Raw genomic sequence first — 17,776 nt, forward strand, 5'->3', positions numbered from 1 at the left:
AAATTAAACTTTACTTTACATTAATATAAATTAATGTTTTATAATCTCCATAAACATACTAGTAAAGAATTAAAAAAATTATATTACATTTATAAAGTCGCCCAGAGGAAAATAATACGAATAAGGATGTTAAAATGCGAATGGTCAGAGACGAACGTCGCAACGTTTTCACGTCCATCATAAAAATCTAACATCTGTGAAACTTCTGACTTGCTTGGCATAACGAGTAGAGGACATTCATGGAAATTACTACAAACAATACGTATCAGATAGTCCTTCTATCTGTCAAAACTTAGGGTGGCGTAACCGCTAAAAGTGTGGAGGGTGAATGGAGAGGGGTGGGGGGTGGGTGAAGAGTCGTACTCGGTGGTGGCTCGACACTTCGGTTCAGTTCGCTCGCGGCGCTCACACCGTTCGTGTTTCTCGTCGGGCGTCCTGGTTTCCTTTTGGAACGGTTTTATCGTCACGACCGTCACTCGAAAGGGACCTGTTTTCGTACATACGTAGGTGAATGTGCGTGTGTAAAACGTGGACAACCACGCAGAGAACAAATACGAAGAAAACGACGGAAGTGATACTAACGCAGCGAGGCGTCTTTGTTTACGAGCGACCGGTACAACATAGAAATTGGCGGGAGTGAGATAGAAAGAGAAAGAGAGAGAGAGAGAGCGCGAAAGGACTTTATCTTGCGACAGTGCAACAAGTGAACGTTGACACGTGGAAAAATCGCAAACGAATCTGATATTTCGACGGTCGTTGAAAGTCTCGCGTACGATGTGTCAGTTCGATAAAGGGTGAACGTGGTTGTGTTTCTCGATTTCGTTCGATACGTTCGTTTCATTTTCCGACGCGCGAATCGGTTCCGTTTGAGCGCCCGGCGTGTTTCGATAATCGAATAATCGAATCTATCGATCGACTATATTCGGTGTGCGTGTTCGCGACGTTTCCCTCGCGGTGTATAATCGCGGTCGAATTTTTTGGTTACGTTTCGCGCGGCAAACGGCGGGAAAAATGAACGTCGATTCGAACGATTGGAGCTCGCGAGTGGCCGACACGCGCGATTCGAAATGATATCCGCGGCGTCCATGGAAACAGAAGACACCAGGATAAAAGTGCGAACCACGAGCGAACCGTGGCGGTTCACCAACGAATGTCGAGCGTTGTGATCGGCGTGAAATCGTCCCACGATTCGTTCAGTGCCGAAGACTAGTTAAGAATTTTGCTGCTTCCCCTTTGATTTACGAACCGCGTGTGCGTGAATGGTCGCCTTTGTTCGACGATATCGCGAATTGCGAATATTCTCGTGAATCATGGCTGTTCGAATGCTCCGCTCTTCTTTAATGTTACGAAGCCTCTTCCTCTTGTTGCTCCTGTGGAACCTGAATGCCGCGCATGCTGCTCGTGGATTTAGACACAACACGAGGCATGGTGAGTCCTTTTGTTTGTTTTTCTCAGTATTTTTTTTTCTCTCCTTTTTTACTTTACTGGAACTGGGTAAACAGAGCGCTGACGACATAGCTAAAGTTTTTTCTCAGGATACAGATGTATACCGTCCAGAATTATTTATATGATGGATGGTAAGTTTTTAGAGTATATTATGTATTATGATTTCTTTCGTATTTAATAACATACGAATCGAACATTATTGTCATTGTAATTTATGTTTTCTATATTTCTTCTATATTTTACTTATTTACAAAAGTAAATGTTGTACTTGATCACAGTTTATCATTTTGATTAAAAAACTAGCAATCGATAACTGCATTAAATAGACTATATTGGGTACATGTGTATATTATTTCGCTATAATAACTCCTTGCATATTTATGTCTAGTTATCTTCCCATTCAATGACAATAATAGTCTGAAATTGCATTATAAATTGCCACCAAGCATTCATTAAATATCGCAAAGTATTCTGCAATTTCGTCTTACGGATCTTATATCAACATCGTCACGTGCGTTATACATAAGCAACAAAAAGATAGAAATAATACTTCATTGCCGTTTCTTTTTATTAGTCATATTACTTTCGATAACGATGACATTGTTCCGATTCCCGCATAATAACCGCTTCATTTTTTAATACAATTCATCACCAGTGTCACGAACTTTTCCGCGTAGCAATGAATGATTACAGTTCTTTTCCTCTTACTTCACGTTAGACATTTTTAGGAATTTTTTACGAATTAGGGAATTTTTTTAGCGAATTCTCGATCAATCCGCGCGAAATTTAAGCTTCACGCTGTTTCACTTTGTTTTCACTGAACACGAAGGATGATAGAACACGAAGATGATAAACAGTGTTTACCCTCTGTGTTGCTCCAAAGTGAAACAGATCAAATTCGGCTTTAAACATTATATATCATTTCTTCTCTCTCTCTCTCTCTCTCTCTCTTTCTCTCTCTCTCTCCTCTTATAACCTTATATTGCTCGAACGTAGAGAAATTGAATTCTACGAATTATTTTCGATATCTGACTTTCGAACAGGTTTGTCTATTATAAATGCCATAAGTAACACTTTCCTCCCACTCCTAAAAAATCTATGTCGCTATTTTGGTATCGATAGTGACACAGCTTGAAAAAATGTGAATTTGAGAGGAGATGCTCCGTAAAATTTACGAAGAAATCTTCGTGAGTCACTGTTTAAGAAAGTAGTACAGTACAATCCTTCCATTCGTAGCATCACGAAACAATTGATAAGTCAGTATTGTTAAACTAAGGCCACGGTATAAATAATAATTTTGCTGTCTGACGCCAAATTGATAGAATTATAAATATACCTACCGTTTTACGTGATAAAGATAGAAACACAACGTAGACCTTCTATCCGATAAAAGCAAATTTGAAACTTCTTTTTAGTCGTTACTGTTGTTGCCAGGTAGCGATTTATAACAGGCGAAAGAGGTGAACGAACTCATTACTCGATTTAATACATTTTTGACAGATTACGATTTAGACCAGTGACGTGATACAGCGTTATTTGCATAACGTAGATTTGCACAACACGCTAAGCATAATGCACATGAATCGCCGTTTATCCGTAATGTCTCAGATGTTATGTAGACAGGCGAGTGCAACGGCACTCGACGAGATCAAGGTAGAAGCTTTTTATTGCCGCGGTACAAAATCATTCCTTCGAAACGTATTTGCGCCCGTTCCTTCCAGCTCAAGCGTGCGCCTCGTTACGCGAATAATTTTTTACAGTTATTGTGACAGTTTTACGGGCTTTTTTCCGAAGCGCGCACGCGTGTAGGCTTTTATTTCATCCTGCTGCAATTTCTGCGTAAATTCCATTTTAAACGTATGTTTTCGTATTTTTCAAATGTCGTAGGCGAAAGGATAGGTAGTATCGTAACGATGGAGTTTTGTTTATTTTATATTTTGAAATAGGTATGATCTTATGCGTTATAAGCTACATTACGTAATTTTACAATTTATTTATATATATATATATATATATATATATATATATATATATATATGGATAGGTAGATACAAAAAATTTTTAATTTCCTCCATTTGAAGGTATATAGACAATATTTCTGGCTTTTCTAATAGGCCGTTTCCTTTTTCATCTCACACTATAGCCATATCCTACGGTAATCAATTCCGTGAAACCTTGTACCTTTAATCTTCTAAACATCCACCGAATGGTTTCTGCGTAATATCCGTAATAACTTCCGCAGCTTCTAACCTCCCGCCTTTAATTGAAGCCTTCAACGTCTCGTCTGTACCAACATCTGCCTTGTTTGAACTAGAGCTCCCCTGTAGCTCCTTTTTAACGGCCCAGTTTTCAAGGTGTACAGGCTTCTCTTAGGTTAAAAACATGAGGCAATTAAGGACTCGAGTGAGGAAGAAAGTTGCACATTGGCAGTTTTATAGAAATTTATTAGATTCGTAGTCGATGAATTATTAGAAACTCGATTTGGACGAAGAATTTTTAACCATTTCAACCATGTTATATAAAGAAAGAAGCAAACTATCGATTAAATCATTTTGCAGTATCCAATACGAATACCTATATTTTGCATTACAAATCAAGCAAGTTGGTATGCCGATTATTATCATAAATTCTTCAAAGATTGAAAGAACTATGTCAGCAGCGAAGCATGTAGATTGGTATTTTTGTGTAGCATGAAAAATATTTCATGTTCGCGTACACTTTATTTGGAAAAGTATATCTGGTACGAGAAAGGATACTGAGAACGTTAAACATACTCTTCGAAATTACGTCGATTGATCGCCAAATTTTAACGCCATTCGCATCTCAGTGATGATAATTTCGCAGTTTAATATAAAGCAAAAAATATGTAAAAATCAATAGTCAATTCATAGAAATTCTGAGACTGCGCGTGTACTTAACTCAAACTCGTTCTAAAAATTTGTGGACGAATGCTCGCGGTGTGGTCTTTTAAAATATGGGTGAAAATTTAGACGAATCACAACGACTGCGACCTCGTAAAACACGCGTCTGCTCCAAGAATATTAAGTGTCAGGACATTCCGTGCCTCCCGCCTCTTTGCTTTATATTTAGCAGCAACTACATCGAATCGGTATAGGGTGGAGCGCGAGCGCATCCTTTGCGCGATATCTAACGCGATCGAAGACGAAGGTTATCGATTATTTTTCACACCGATGCTCGGTGATACGAGACTGGTAAAATGGACATGTTGGACACCTTGATCGTGAACTTGGACGTACACTGAGTCATGATAAATATTTAGTTAATATATAAAACCGTTTTGTGTATATACTGCGCGGCTTATCACGAAATATGTAAAGAATATGGAAAATATAAAAAATGTCAAATTTGATAATTACTTCAATGACTATAATATTTATATTGGTACAATTTGAGACAAATTTGGAAATGTGTATAGGGATTATAATATATTTATTACCAGTAAGAAAAATAGTAATGATAAGCATAAGTATAATGAGTAATAAAGATCGTCTCGCCGAATACACATCGAGGTTGATTAATATAGCGGATAATCGATTATTTAAATACTTTTGTGAGCGTAGAAATTCTTTCCAAAAATATCGTGTATTAAACATTTGTAAGAAATTTATATCAAACCTCATTGTTTAAATATTATTTTCGATAATATTGTAGTATTTTACATATTCATTGGAATGCATTAGGAAATTATTAATTATTAATCATTGTTACAATTATTAATTCGACACGTATAAAAGCACGTAAGAGGTAATTTTAATAGAAATGTTGTAGAATTAAAACTACGTGTGTTGCAATTATCAAGAAACTACCGTAATAAAATTTGTTCTTCTTGGAACTACTTTCTTTTCATCTCTCGAAAAACTTGATCGAAAGTTGCAGTTTTAATAGCTCGGATGCAAACTGGCAATTATCGCGCTACTTCGAAAAGCAATAAATACGAATAACGTTCAATAATTAGCCATTTGACGTTCATAAAGTTTCCTATACAGCGATCCTAATCAACTTCCAATCCTCCCATCGATGAACACGTGAAATACGAACTGAATGCATAATATCATTACTTTTGTTAGCCTGTATATAGCCCTTTTTATACTACAAAAATGATCATATACGTTCATCAAATGTTCATGTATCCTATAAAAATCCTCTGCTATTTACTATTGCGATCACCCAGTTCTAATAATTTCCTCTTATTATTAAAATAATAGTCAAAAGTCTAAAAACTACCAAATACGAAATAAAAAAGAAGATAATATCAAACTTCGAGATATAACAAACGAACTGTTCATCAGCATCACTACGTTCTCGTAATCATCTTCTTTTCTCATGGTTTCCCGAAAAATGTGCTCTAGAGTGGCACTTTTAGCGGATCAGACGCAACCGCGTAACTATCATTGCCTCGTGAAACGATAAATAAGAGTAACACGCGATAATTAACGTTCACGGAGGGTTAGTCAAGCGGGATCGATCGATCGTATACACACAGATAGCGGTTGCTCTGGCAAGCAGCTGCCGCCGCCGCCGCCGCGATCGAATCTTCAAGATATCGAAAGATCGAGCTGGCACTCGTCGGCCCGCCCATGTATCGCTTCCTGTTTCTCTAATCGGGCTGATCGTTTCTCTTTACACCCGATATTAATGTCTATGCAATAGCCGACGTAAAACCGTAACTGCATATCTTCCAAGCTATTATTATCATTACTATTATTACTATTATTATTCACGCGACAGACGATTGCCGAGGTGCAAGCTGTCCAGGAAACGAGATTCTTTATTGCAAGTAAGATGATTGAGAGATATACATAAAATGCGATGAGATTAATGAAATAATGAAACGAGGTAATTGTTGTTGTGGCTGTAAAACATCAATGTTATTCGATATTCCTGTAATACAAACGCTTAGAAGATTTACTATGTTTTTTTAAGTTTGTAATACAATTTTGCATATTTTACGTTTGGTTAATAGTTTAATGACCATCGAGTTTATCGTATTCGATATATTTGAACGAGTACTTCGGTCGTTAGAACTGTAACAGTAACTTGTAAGTTATCAAGCTGTCCTTATCATTGAGAACAAGACTATTGATTTATAAGCTCTCGTAATTAATTACGCTGCATTAGAGTCTGCATTATCCGAGCTAACAGGAACACAAAATTGTTCGAATGATAGAATTTTTGGAATAATAGAACAATCACATCTCTGGTATGAAATTTTATTTGTTCAAGTACAGATTGAGCATAATTGATAGTTTGCTTAAATATTTATGCATTCCATAACCTGTTTCCTGCCGCACAATTTCTTCAAAATGAGTAACTGTATAGAGTTACGTTCTTTTTGTAGTTCAAACTATCGAAGATCTTCAAATGCCACGAATACTTCGGCATAAGAAGACACTTATTCATTGTCGCTTTCGTTTCCATTTTTGTGCACAATCGTCGTTATTATCGTCCTTTTCGCAATGCAATCATTTCATTAGGTCAGTGTATTTAAAGTTTTTCTACCGCTGCCAGCATCTGAGGAATCTACGCGAGTTAGATAATTTTTAATATCATTTTTTCTCTTTGTAATGTCTGTGATCGTACCTTTCCCAACACAGTGAATTTTTGCTAGTTCTGTCACACTCACACACTTTCGAGTTTTGTAATTTTGTCATACCTTGTTTCCATAGTTAGAACGCTATTAGTTTCATACTAAATTCTTATTCGAGAATTCGCTCGATCGAATAAAGGAAAGTTTACGTTATATTCGAACATTGATAAAATATGTACATATTGGAGACGAAAAAAGCACCCATTACTGGCAAGTATTATGTTCGGATGATAGAACGTTTGGATATTAGGAAATTCGAATAAGAGACTCTGCTGTATATAAATCTACATTAATAATGTAAAAAGTTACGAATGTATTTGATGGTGGAAAATTTGGGACTTTCAGTAATTTCTTCTCGATTAAACACTTAATTGCGGTTTAATGTGAACATAGTATCTAATGCACTTATGGATGGATGTGGGTTAATTGCGCGGCGTTGCATCGTATATCATTGCGGTTTTCGTCGTTTTATTACCCTTGCATTGTATAACGTTGTCATTACGATGCTTATAAGGAAGCTCGTAATTTTCTCCTTTTTGATTCGAAGTCTAATTATCTTCCGTGCGTTACTCAAACATCGTAAAATGATAATTGAAATTTCTCGATACGTATTTTGCTTGAATTAATACGACCAGTATGTAAATTACACCTATAATATTAAACTCGCATTTTTATGATACTTTGGAGCCATTTTAACAACATTCTTAATTATTTAATTCGCCGACTTACCGGCAAGAAGAAATAATTTACAGTTAATCGTTTCCTATATTACTCGATTATTACTTTAGAAGTATGTTTAACGTATGATTTCAGTTTACCACAGAAACGATAAAATATATAGTAAATGAAACTCATTCGTCATTTAAACAGTAACATATATTATTGCTATGTTTCCTAACGAGGTAATTTACTACAATACGTTTTATAATGAGGTTGTGTACCTTCTAATTGCTAATTTGTACTCTTTGATAAAACTCACATATCGCTACTATAAATCTATCAATGTGTCGACAGTCTGGATACCTATGAACGATAGTATCATACATATACGTATTCATAAATCCGCGAAATACACTTTCCCTGACATAAATAACGGTTGAAATACAGTGAATGAGGCATGCAAGCCATTGGAAGCGTGGCTAACAGAGAATGGATTGGAACGAATTTTAAACTCGAGTGAAATCATTGGTTCGTCTTTAAACGCGCGGTACGATAACAGTTTTACAACAGGATACGGTCTCTCCTCATCTGAAACGGCGCTGTTTCGCGAACAACCGGGCGTTTACGTCGATTCGCCGGAGCGAACGATTAAATTCGCCCTTTCGCCGAAACTAATTAAATTAATGATCCCTCTGCGAGAACACCGACTGCCCGTTTAGATATCGTGCAATACACTTGGTATATACACGTCCCGATCGCTAACCGAGACATGGGCTGGAGCCGCGAGTTTTTCGTTTCAACTATGTCCGTACAAACGGCGCTATTCTACTGACTCGTGCTATAAATTCGCTCATATCTCTTGATATTGATTCTCGCGCCCATTCGGCGTTAGTTAATTGTTATTCCTCGCACTGGCTGCTCAATCGCGATGCTTTAATTTCATTTGACGATGAATATGATCTCTGATAGGCGTGCGTCCCGTGAAAAGCTTGGTGGTTTGATAAATACCAAAGTATTGGTGGGATGTGAATAAACGAGCTAATAAGGGGATAAAGATCGAATGGAAGCTTGGTTCAGTGTGCATATACTTGTTGCAAAATGTTCTCTTTGCTGTCAGATTGTTTAACTGGTCGTTTAGAAGGGGAAGAAAAATAATTCTGATAGATATGTTCTGCTCGCAATTGCGATAGTAGCGAAAGAATCTTCGAATATGATATCTAATACATTGAGAGTACGCAGTTCAGGAAGTGTGCGCAAGTACTTCTCTACAGAATTCAGTTTGTGGCAAGGTTCATCGTGTGGTACATAAACGTTCGATGAGAAGAAGTATCGTGACTTTTTTGAATATTCGTTGTAACAATCATAATGAGATCGTCGATTAAAAAATTGTATAAGGTGCAATTTTAATAAGAGATAATTCTAATGTTCTAGCCACTTGTAACATAATTTTTTGCGGAAGGTTTCTTTCTTTCGGTCAAAAGAACATTGCTTGTAGTTAATACACGAATACATGATAAAGAAGAATTTTTCTTAAACATTAACTGTTACGATCGAAGAGTTTGTAATAAAAATGATTCTCGGCCATGTTTATCTATTTCCATTTCTTTTTCTACTTCTCGTCAATGTCACAACTATCATACAAACTTTTTAAAAGAGGTCCTACTAAATTCATCTTCGTCTCTATTATTATTTCAACGAAAGATCTACTCCGTAGAACACAATTTATCACTTCAGTGTTCGCTTATTCCTAGTCGGCCTCTTATTTGCGGTCAAACAGCTTCTAGGCAGAAATAAGATAAAATGTTCATAGAAATCTATCTTGGTGATCCTGGTTCGCTAAACGGGCGGCTTAGAAGTATATCTCAGAAGATTACCAGCGTCTCGGTTCGCTTGTATTATCGTGTGCGGTTGTGGGAAAAAGGAGCGAGAAATTATGAGCGCCATATCTAACGGTGATTAAAATATTCCGCGTAAAGCACCGGCACTCGCGTATCCAGCGTTTTTGCCGGGTCGCGAGCAAGCAAATCACCGCTGGTCGCTCGAAATAATTTCATTCTCGTCTTGCGTATATCGCTCTCGTTTTGTTCCTGTTTAAATGCCGTCGCGCGGGGCATGCAAAGTAACACTGCCGACGTGTATGTACGTGCCCGGCGTGCTGGAGGGTTCAGGGAGAAACTCTGCCTCGTGCCCTTTCTTGGTGTATTTAAGGGAATGCCAGGCTTGACCGTGACAAGGGCGATCGCCTTGAACTTTGCCCTCTTAGAACCACGGACATCCCGATCAAATCGAATTCGCCTTCTGTGGGAAGATTCGTCAAAACGTGTTCACTCTTCCTAGATTTATTTGTCGTCCAGCAAGCGTGTACGTATTTGGAAGAAAATTGAACACGGTACAGGAACTATCAGATATGCAAAAGATTCTTTCTTTTTCAATTCTCTTTTATTTATACGTGATACGTATATGCATTATAGATTAATTAAACGAAATATTTTCCTCCATTTTGTAAAAGGAAATTACACTGCCACATTTTTGGATTTCTCCAACGTTTCGAAAATGCTGTATCGAACTGAATAAGTGATAGTCTGTCGGTGTCAAATCTGGAGAGCGCGCCGCGTGCGGAAGAACTTTCCAGCTGAGGTTAAGGACAGTGATTCGAGCCACATACGGTCTAGCATCGTCGGTGGTCACTGTTTCCCTTGCGAGATTAATGTCGCCAATCGATCATGAAGTTGGCGTTTCAGATAGATCAATAGACATAAAAAAGCGGGAAGCGATATCGATTAAAAATAATTGCACGTGAACGCTTGGAAAAAAGGTAAAGACCATTTTCCATGGAAATGAAGGATTTTGCATTTGACCGACAAAGATGTTAACAGTAGAAATGTAAAACAAGTGGCGGCACAGTCATTGCCAATGCTCCAAATGCCAATTTTACCGCTTTCTGTACGATCATGGCCTAACGAATAGTAAATAACCCAAACCAAATTGAAATGCATATACAGTAAACCACGGCAATAGGTTAAGAGTTACCAAATTTTAAAGAAGGTATCGTCAAAATCCAGGAAAACGTTACACGTCAACAGGATGACCGAATTTTTTTACACCTTATTTGCGTGAAAAACGATCCTTATTTTCGGCTCAACGAGTTCAGAAACCCCTAAAAAAGTATGCTTCTAGCCGAGTATTTTACGGTTCAGATACTATACCAGAGTCAAAGTTTTAATGTAACTTCGATGACTGTGCTGTGTCTTTTTATTGTGTTCGAAACTATAGAAAGCGTGTAGTTTGGAACTTAGTATTTGCGCAAACTGCCATATCCTGCAGCAGTGCTGTTTATACAGCAGCAACTTTGCCACCGCTGTACACGCAACTGTTCTTTGATCATTATTTGCACGCGGTTGCCTCTATGGTAGATACGCTATACCTGCAATCTTACGTTCTTTATGCGGAACGATGAAATATTTAAAAAAATGCTGCGAAGGCATTTCAGTTTGCTCAAACAAATTCTTCCAGCGTGAAATATGATACCTGAGAATTATTTTTTAGAATAATCACTGCAGGTAGTATACTCATGATCGTATTCTGTTGAGCGTTTATAATTGTATGTATCTGGTGGTTATTTAAAGCAACATGTATAAATACAGATTTTTGTTAATTGGAATATTATTATTCGTGTGATTTAACTTGAAATTAATGGATGGATATTTGATTATCAAAAATATGAAAATATTTTATGAATAGAAATTTGTGGGCTATTTACAATTATTTTTGTGAAAGATTTAGAATGACCTTGTAGAAATAGAAATACTATGAATATAGAAGAATTTCATACATTTATAAATATTATGAAATACAAATTTTGGGTTTTTCGTTTAATTCAACTACAAGTTTATAGCTTCGTCTAAATATTTAAACAGACGTCAAATTTTAAAGGGAATGCAGCATGCACGAGATATTTCTAAACAGAAATCCATCGACTGCGCAAGTTGGGAATTGTAAACTTACAGAACATGCCACCGTATCCTAAGTATACAATGTACTTACCTACACGCACCCTATTGCAGTTGACAAAGAGTAAACTTCGTTTTTTAAGAAAATTAACTTGAAGAACTGTACGTAAAAGATCACTCTAAATTCTTTGAAAAAAATATACTGACAGTTCGTAAGCTTATATTGATAATGTAAATAATACGATGATATGAATATATTGATAGTAAAAAATTAAAAAATCCACGCATTTAAAAAATTTACGATTACTTACATAAAATGTGTATTTGAAATAGAAAAGGAAATATTAAGAACTTTTTTATTTTTTGACATTCGGGTGTTATCAAAAATATCAAATTGAAAATTGAAATCACATTTTGCGATTGAAAAACGACTTTTTTTTTTAAAGAATGTTATTGTTATTTTAGGAATACATACTCGCAGTGAAATAAGAGAGAAATGTTTTATATTCCAGCTCTACCATAAAATTCCCATTTCCGACGTAATTGTTTGATGAAAAGAACCAGTTTCACGGACAAGGTTCGATGAAATTGCTTTTCGATGCAGTCGACTATGGAATCACGTTTATTATGAGCATAGCAAGGGCACGCCCACGCTTATGATAAAATGAATGTTCAACCAAGATCGTATAGTTCCTTGCTCAAACGTGACCCTTTTACCAATTTAAATATTCCTGAATTAAACGCACGCGGATTTTCGATTCAATTTGATTATTCGACACGAAAAGAATTCAGTTCGTTCGATTTAAAATATTTAATCAGTGAACCCATTCTTATTTAATTCTTCGGAATATTATAAGATACATGATCTTAAGTAAATAAGGAAACTCAATTAAAAACGAAATTAAGAAAAATTAAGGGAATGAAAGAATTTAATAGCACCTGCAGTGTGAATTTAGTAAAATATGAGAGCACAGAAGGGTCGGCAACAGTGATTGTCTCGATTATTTCATTTCCTTTTGTTCTTGCTCAGCCTTTATTGTACAGCCAAGAAACGTGATATGCATTCGCAAGAAATGAATGTTCGTACATTTACATTTCTTATTTGAGTTGTTGCTTGGTATAATCAGTGAATGTTAAATATAATTTCTTGTGGATTTTTTACAGAATCAGTTATCACAAAGTTATAAAGCTTCTGAGATATGATTTAAAAAATTTTTAATTACATATTCTTCTTAAGATTCGATAACTTGGATAACTTGGATTTTTATTCTACTTAAATTGTAATTAAATTCGTCTTGTTTCTGACTTTTAGTTGAACAAAGATCTTTTATTATAAATTTATAATTGAACGTCAGTAATAGAAGAAAGGATCGTTTTCGTTAAAATTAACCCTTTCTCTGAATAATTTATTTAAATACTTTTTTACATATATACATACTCGTGTAGTAAAATACTTTTATTTATAAGTAATATTTTAGTAAATGAGACTTTTATATTTGGATGAAATATTTCATTCCACTTATTATAATTTTCCGTAATAAATCTTTACCACCATTTTATCGGTTATTTTGTGGCAAAATAATATACGTTTCAATTTTAATGTTGTATGTCTTTTCTCTACGTTCTATACTCCTTTAATCTGTTTCATTAATTAAATTCATTAAGAGTTATTTACGAGGGGTGAAACATTAATTACAAAAGACAATCTATAAAATAAAGGATTAAAAAGAAATATGACATACTTGATCATGTATGAAGCGATAGCTTGAAAAAAGCAATAGTTAAAATAAAGAGAATATTACAGTTCTTTCTAGTTCAAAGGTTATCAGACGCTCTGTTGACCCTTGCACTCGCATTTCATGTTATTTGGATATGTAATATCGATTAACATAAATTTTTACTTTTCAATTAAATTGTGATAGGCGATTCTGACATTTCAATATAAAGTGCCGTAATTTAAATTTTTCTTTAATTATTTGACATTTTGTGGCGAATATTTTACTTTATTAATTTTGATAATTTCTAATTTGTGAAAGAAAAATCTCAGATACTATTCTTGTCTAACGAGACTGAATATTCTTCTATTCTTTACAATAATTGCTTAAAATATACAAAAATAACGTTACGTAAAATATAGCGTATTAAGCATTTTAGAGATACCATCATCAAATAAAAATATCTAGAAAAGTGCAAATACAATGCATGGTTAGGGTAATGCGGTAAAAAGAGAAAGTATACTATTATATAATAGTGCGCGATATGCTTAAATAGGATTAGATATGCTTAGGCTCGTCGATTACAGGAGCTGTGCAACATGCAAAATTCCGTGTTGCATGTTAACATTTTTATGATATGAGGCGGAACATGCATATTTTAATTATATTTACGTGCATGCAGAAGTAGAAGAAAAATTGAAATATCTATTATGTACTTTATATGTAAGTACACGTGAATATTAATAATTTCACACGAAACGGATGTTATAAACAAATCTTACAGTGATATCGATATCCCATCGTGTTGTTTTGATTAAATGTCCCATTCCTGTATTAATCAACCGGTTTTCTTAGTTAGCGAGAATTGTAGATGACAGGCGATGAAAACTATATCCTTTCTGTTCTCGTTATTCATAAATGGAAAAATTGTCGTAGAAGAAAAAAGGTTATCCATATCGAAATATTGAATATATAATGTATTATTTAATAGTTATTAGTCTCAGTGGAACGAATAATTAATTTGAGTAAGCAAAAGATTGTCTATATAAATTTAAGAAAGTTTAATGTTCGTTTAATTTTGTTTTCCTTTGATATATTTATTAACAATGAAATTATTAAAATTCTTTAGTATTAGAGAAATTAAAATGTTTCTTTAAACAATTTAATTATTCATTTAATATTCTATAATTAATATAATTGTTTTTAAAGATAGACGTAACGTTTACAAATGGAATCTTTTCTAACAATTATTCAGACCTCTCGTGAGGATCAAATTTGAAGCACAGATTTCTCTTCGTTATCAATTACTGTAAGTTTAACCTGATCTTCATGCTATTTCGTTACGTCGGAGCCTAAATGATTTATGAGATTTGCTACCCTCTGGCACAGTTCATGGCACTATAATCCCTGTTTGCTGATGTGGCTATAACATCTTCATTTTTCTCGATTCACAATGCACTTGACTAATGGATTTCATCCCGCACTTTCATTGTTCGTTGAAAGATAAGCAATCCTCAAAACGCGCATGTAATTTTGGTTATTTCTTGACTGACTGCTATTTCAGAAGTATAACAAATGAATTCGGTATAAAAAAAGATAGTTCGCACATTACAATGTATTTCGAAAAGAGAGAAATATAATTTTAAAGAGATGTATACCGATAGTTTCGTTTAAACGAATTTAATTATTCTTATTAAAGAACTCCTTTTATTGTCAATAATTAATATTAATATTTTAATATTTTTCATTATTCATAACCGTTTCCTAATCTCTTGACGCTTCATATTATTCAAATTCATCTGCTCGCTTTAATGATACCGTACATGTACTCGTTTTTACGTAAATCATATCTCAACGCTTTAATGTTTCCCCAATTTGCAACACTCTCGAAACGTGTTAAATTTTGTACGCTCATAAGATAGTAAACGTAGGTATATCGTAACCGAATCATCACGGACGAGGCACAGAACGAATCAATCGGAATATTCCTCGGTTCGTTTCGCTCGTCGTTTCACGCTGCTCGCCTCGTAAACTTTGTTAAACCGTCTATTTCACGCGGCATCGTTAGCAGCATCGCAGGGCAACACGAAGAGAGAAAAGATCAGCCCCTAACATCCGGCAAGTTGTCGATCTTTTCCCCTAACGCCTTTATTCGTCACACCTCCGCTTTTGTATATGGAACGTCGCGAGACCGGGTATTTTTGTCTCGTCTCTCCTACTAAATCGTGATACCTACGCGTGTGTTCTGTGACCAGGTCTAGCTGCCCGTTTCACGTATCCAGAGGCTGTCGTGTCGAGTTTCACCAGACCATTAATCGTTCGGTCTTTCGAACAATATGAATATTTTCGTTTGCGCAGAGCGTAATAACTCGGCATTAGTCTAATTACCATTCTAAATCGATCGGCGAGTCTAGATAGCGTTCATTGTTCTACTCTACGCCATGAAGATTTATTCGCTGGATGACATTCGTTGTACACCTTACCACCCTGATCGTGGTCGAGATATCATTAAAGTGTCATTTGTAAACGTCAGATTTATGTTAGATCGAGCTCGAGTGGCCGGATTGCCTTCTTTGAAATTGAGATTAATTTTCATGCTGGCCTTTGTAGACCTCTCCGTCAGGCGATGATTGCATTTTGTCCCTTAAGATTTCCAGTCTAAAAATAACTGCAGTCGTTCATAGGCTTTTTGCTCTGTTAAACGCAGTCTAATTGTAGTTGGAATAATTTGGAACATAAAAAAAAAAATATATTACGCCAGGATAAGTATTATATTATATTTCTTGTGTTGAAATCTTCCTTCCGATACTCTCAAATTCCATCTATACGTATTTAATCATTCATTTCCCTAACTTACAATTTTTTAGCCACAGACTATCTCGAAGTTCGTTGAAACATTGAAATTCTTCCACAAAATTTTTAATTCCAACGATGTACGAAAATTTCTCCAGGGGAAACATCTAGAGTTGCAATTACGACAGTTTATACCAAAACTATCTCTGAAAGTTCCAATCAGTATCTACGTCCTGAGTTACTACATTAATTTCCTCATCTGGCAATTTTTCCTTGCCAACGCCAATTTCCTCCCACGATCTACCGTGGAAACGCATTGAAAAGCAGGCAATTTCCTCAAGTCCCGCAATAGCTTCCCTAACGCAGAAACACCCAGCGCGTTTGCCAGCATGCGTTCGTGGAAAATTAGAAGCAGTTAGTTTCCCGGTAGGGAGTCCGTGATCGAGACATCTCGAAACGCGGTAGAACCGTGGCTTGCCTGTTATTATTTATGGTTTAAAGTCGGAATAGTAATAGCCGTGATTCATAGCGCTTGAAGCCGACAGCTTCGTCCGGCGACTGTCACCGATTGCAATGTCGCATTAAGCGGGCAAAATCCGGGCCCGTAAGTAGAAGCTATTTATACCGATCCACGATGAGCCCAGTGCCGTATACACTTATTTCTTAGCTACCTTCCTCTTATCTCTGCTTCTCTTCGTTCCGTTGTCGTTGTCTTTTCAAAAGCACGAGTGCTCTCTCCACGCTTCCTCTTTATCTGTCTTGAAACTTGAAGCTTGAAAACGGTTCATGGTGAATCGGATGGGTCCAATAGCAGACAGGCAACTCGAGATAGTATTTAAGTGCTTCTGGAAAAGCGTTGTGTAGATTTCTCCCTTTTCTTTTCCTTTGTTTTTTTCTTTTTTCACCAAGAATTCCAATACTTTGAAATTTAGTTTAACAGTGTAAATTGTGTTTCCTTATGACGCATATTTTATTGCAAGTCGAGTGTAATAGGATAACATATCCTGTTTATTTTTCTGCTTGAATTTCCTTTATGACGCTGCAATACAAGACGATAGTGTCTCAAAGGGTGGACAAAAAGACGACGCTGCAACCCGGAAGTGAAACACGTTTCTGACAACTACCTGTGAGTGTCATCAAGGTGTACCATGAGAGTACCGCGCAATTAACACGAGATATGCCTCCAACGTGTATCCTCGTGCCGAGTAGTGTTATATCGGAGTCGCTAGCTTATATCGTCGTATAAAGTGTTGCGAGCCTCTCTGGGTTTCCAGCGTTCCACTTCTCGATACACCGTTATCAAATGATTCCGCTCAAGTTCAGAGAAAAATTACTTGGAAATTATTTGAAATTATAGAAAATAAGCACTGCGTGGAAACATTTTTTAATCAGGCTGAAAAAGGATGTCACTGATTGCTTTCAAACAACTGTATCGTTCATTTTATCTTAACTCGTAATTAGCCATATCAGAACACGTAATCGTAGCAGATGTATTTCTTAATAGAATTTATTGTATTTACATGCTTATATACCGACTTTCTAACGTATGACAAAGTTTCATTCGATTTATATACCGCGAGACCAAAAGTAAAAGTTAATAAAAG

General features: G+C 35.9%; 1 protein-coding gene across 2 annotated transcripts in view; it reads left to right on the forward strand.

Moving 5' to 3' along the window:
* The first annotated feature begins 404 nt into the window (after positions 1-404).
* Positions 405-17,776, forward strand: part of Wb (wing blister) — a 197,988-nt gene continuing 180,616 nt past the window's right edge. For both annotated transcript variants that reach the window (XM_072005748.1, XM_072005749.1), the window contains exon 1: positions 405-1,428. In XM_072005748.1, the coding sequence (XP_071861849.1) occupies positions 1,311-1,428 (118 nt within the window). In that variant the 5' untranslated portion in view covers positions 405-1,310. The remainder of the gene's footprint in view (positions 1,429-17,776) is intronic.

This window comes from Bombus fervidus, chromosome 6 (assembly GCF_041682495.2).
Source record: "Bombus fervidus isolate BK054 chromosome 6, iyBomFerv1, whole genome shotgun sequence".
Taxonomy (NCBI): domain Eukaryota; kingdom Metazoa; phylum Arthropoda; class Insecta; order Hymenoptera; family Apidae; genus Bombus; species Bombus fervidus.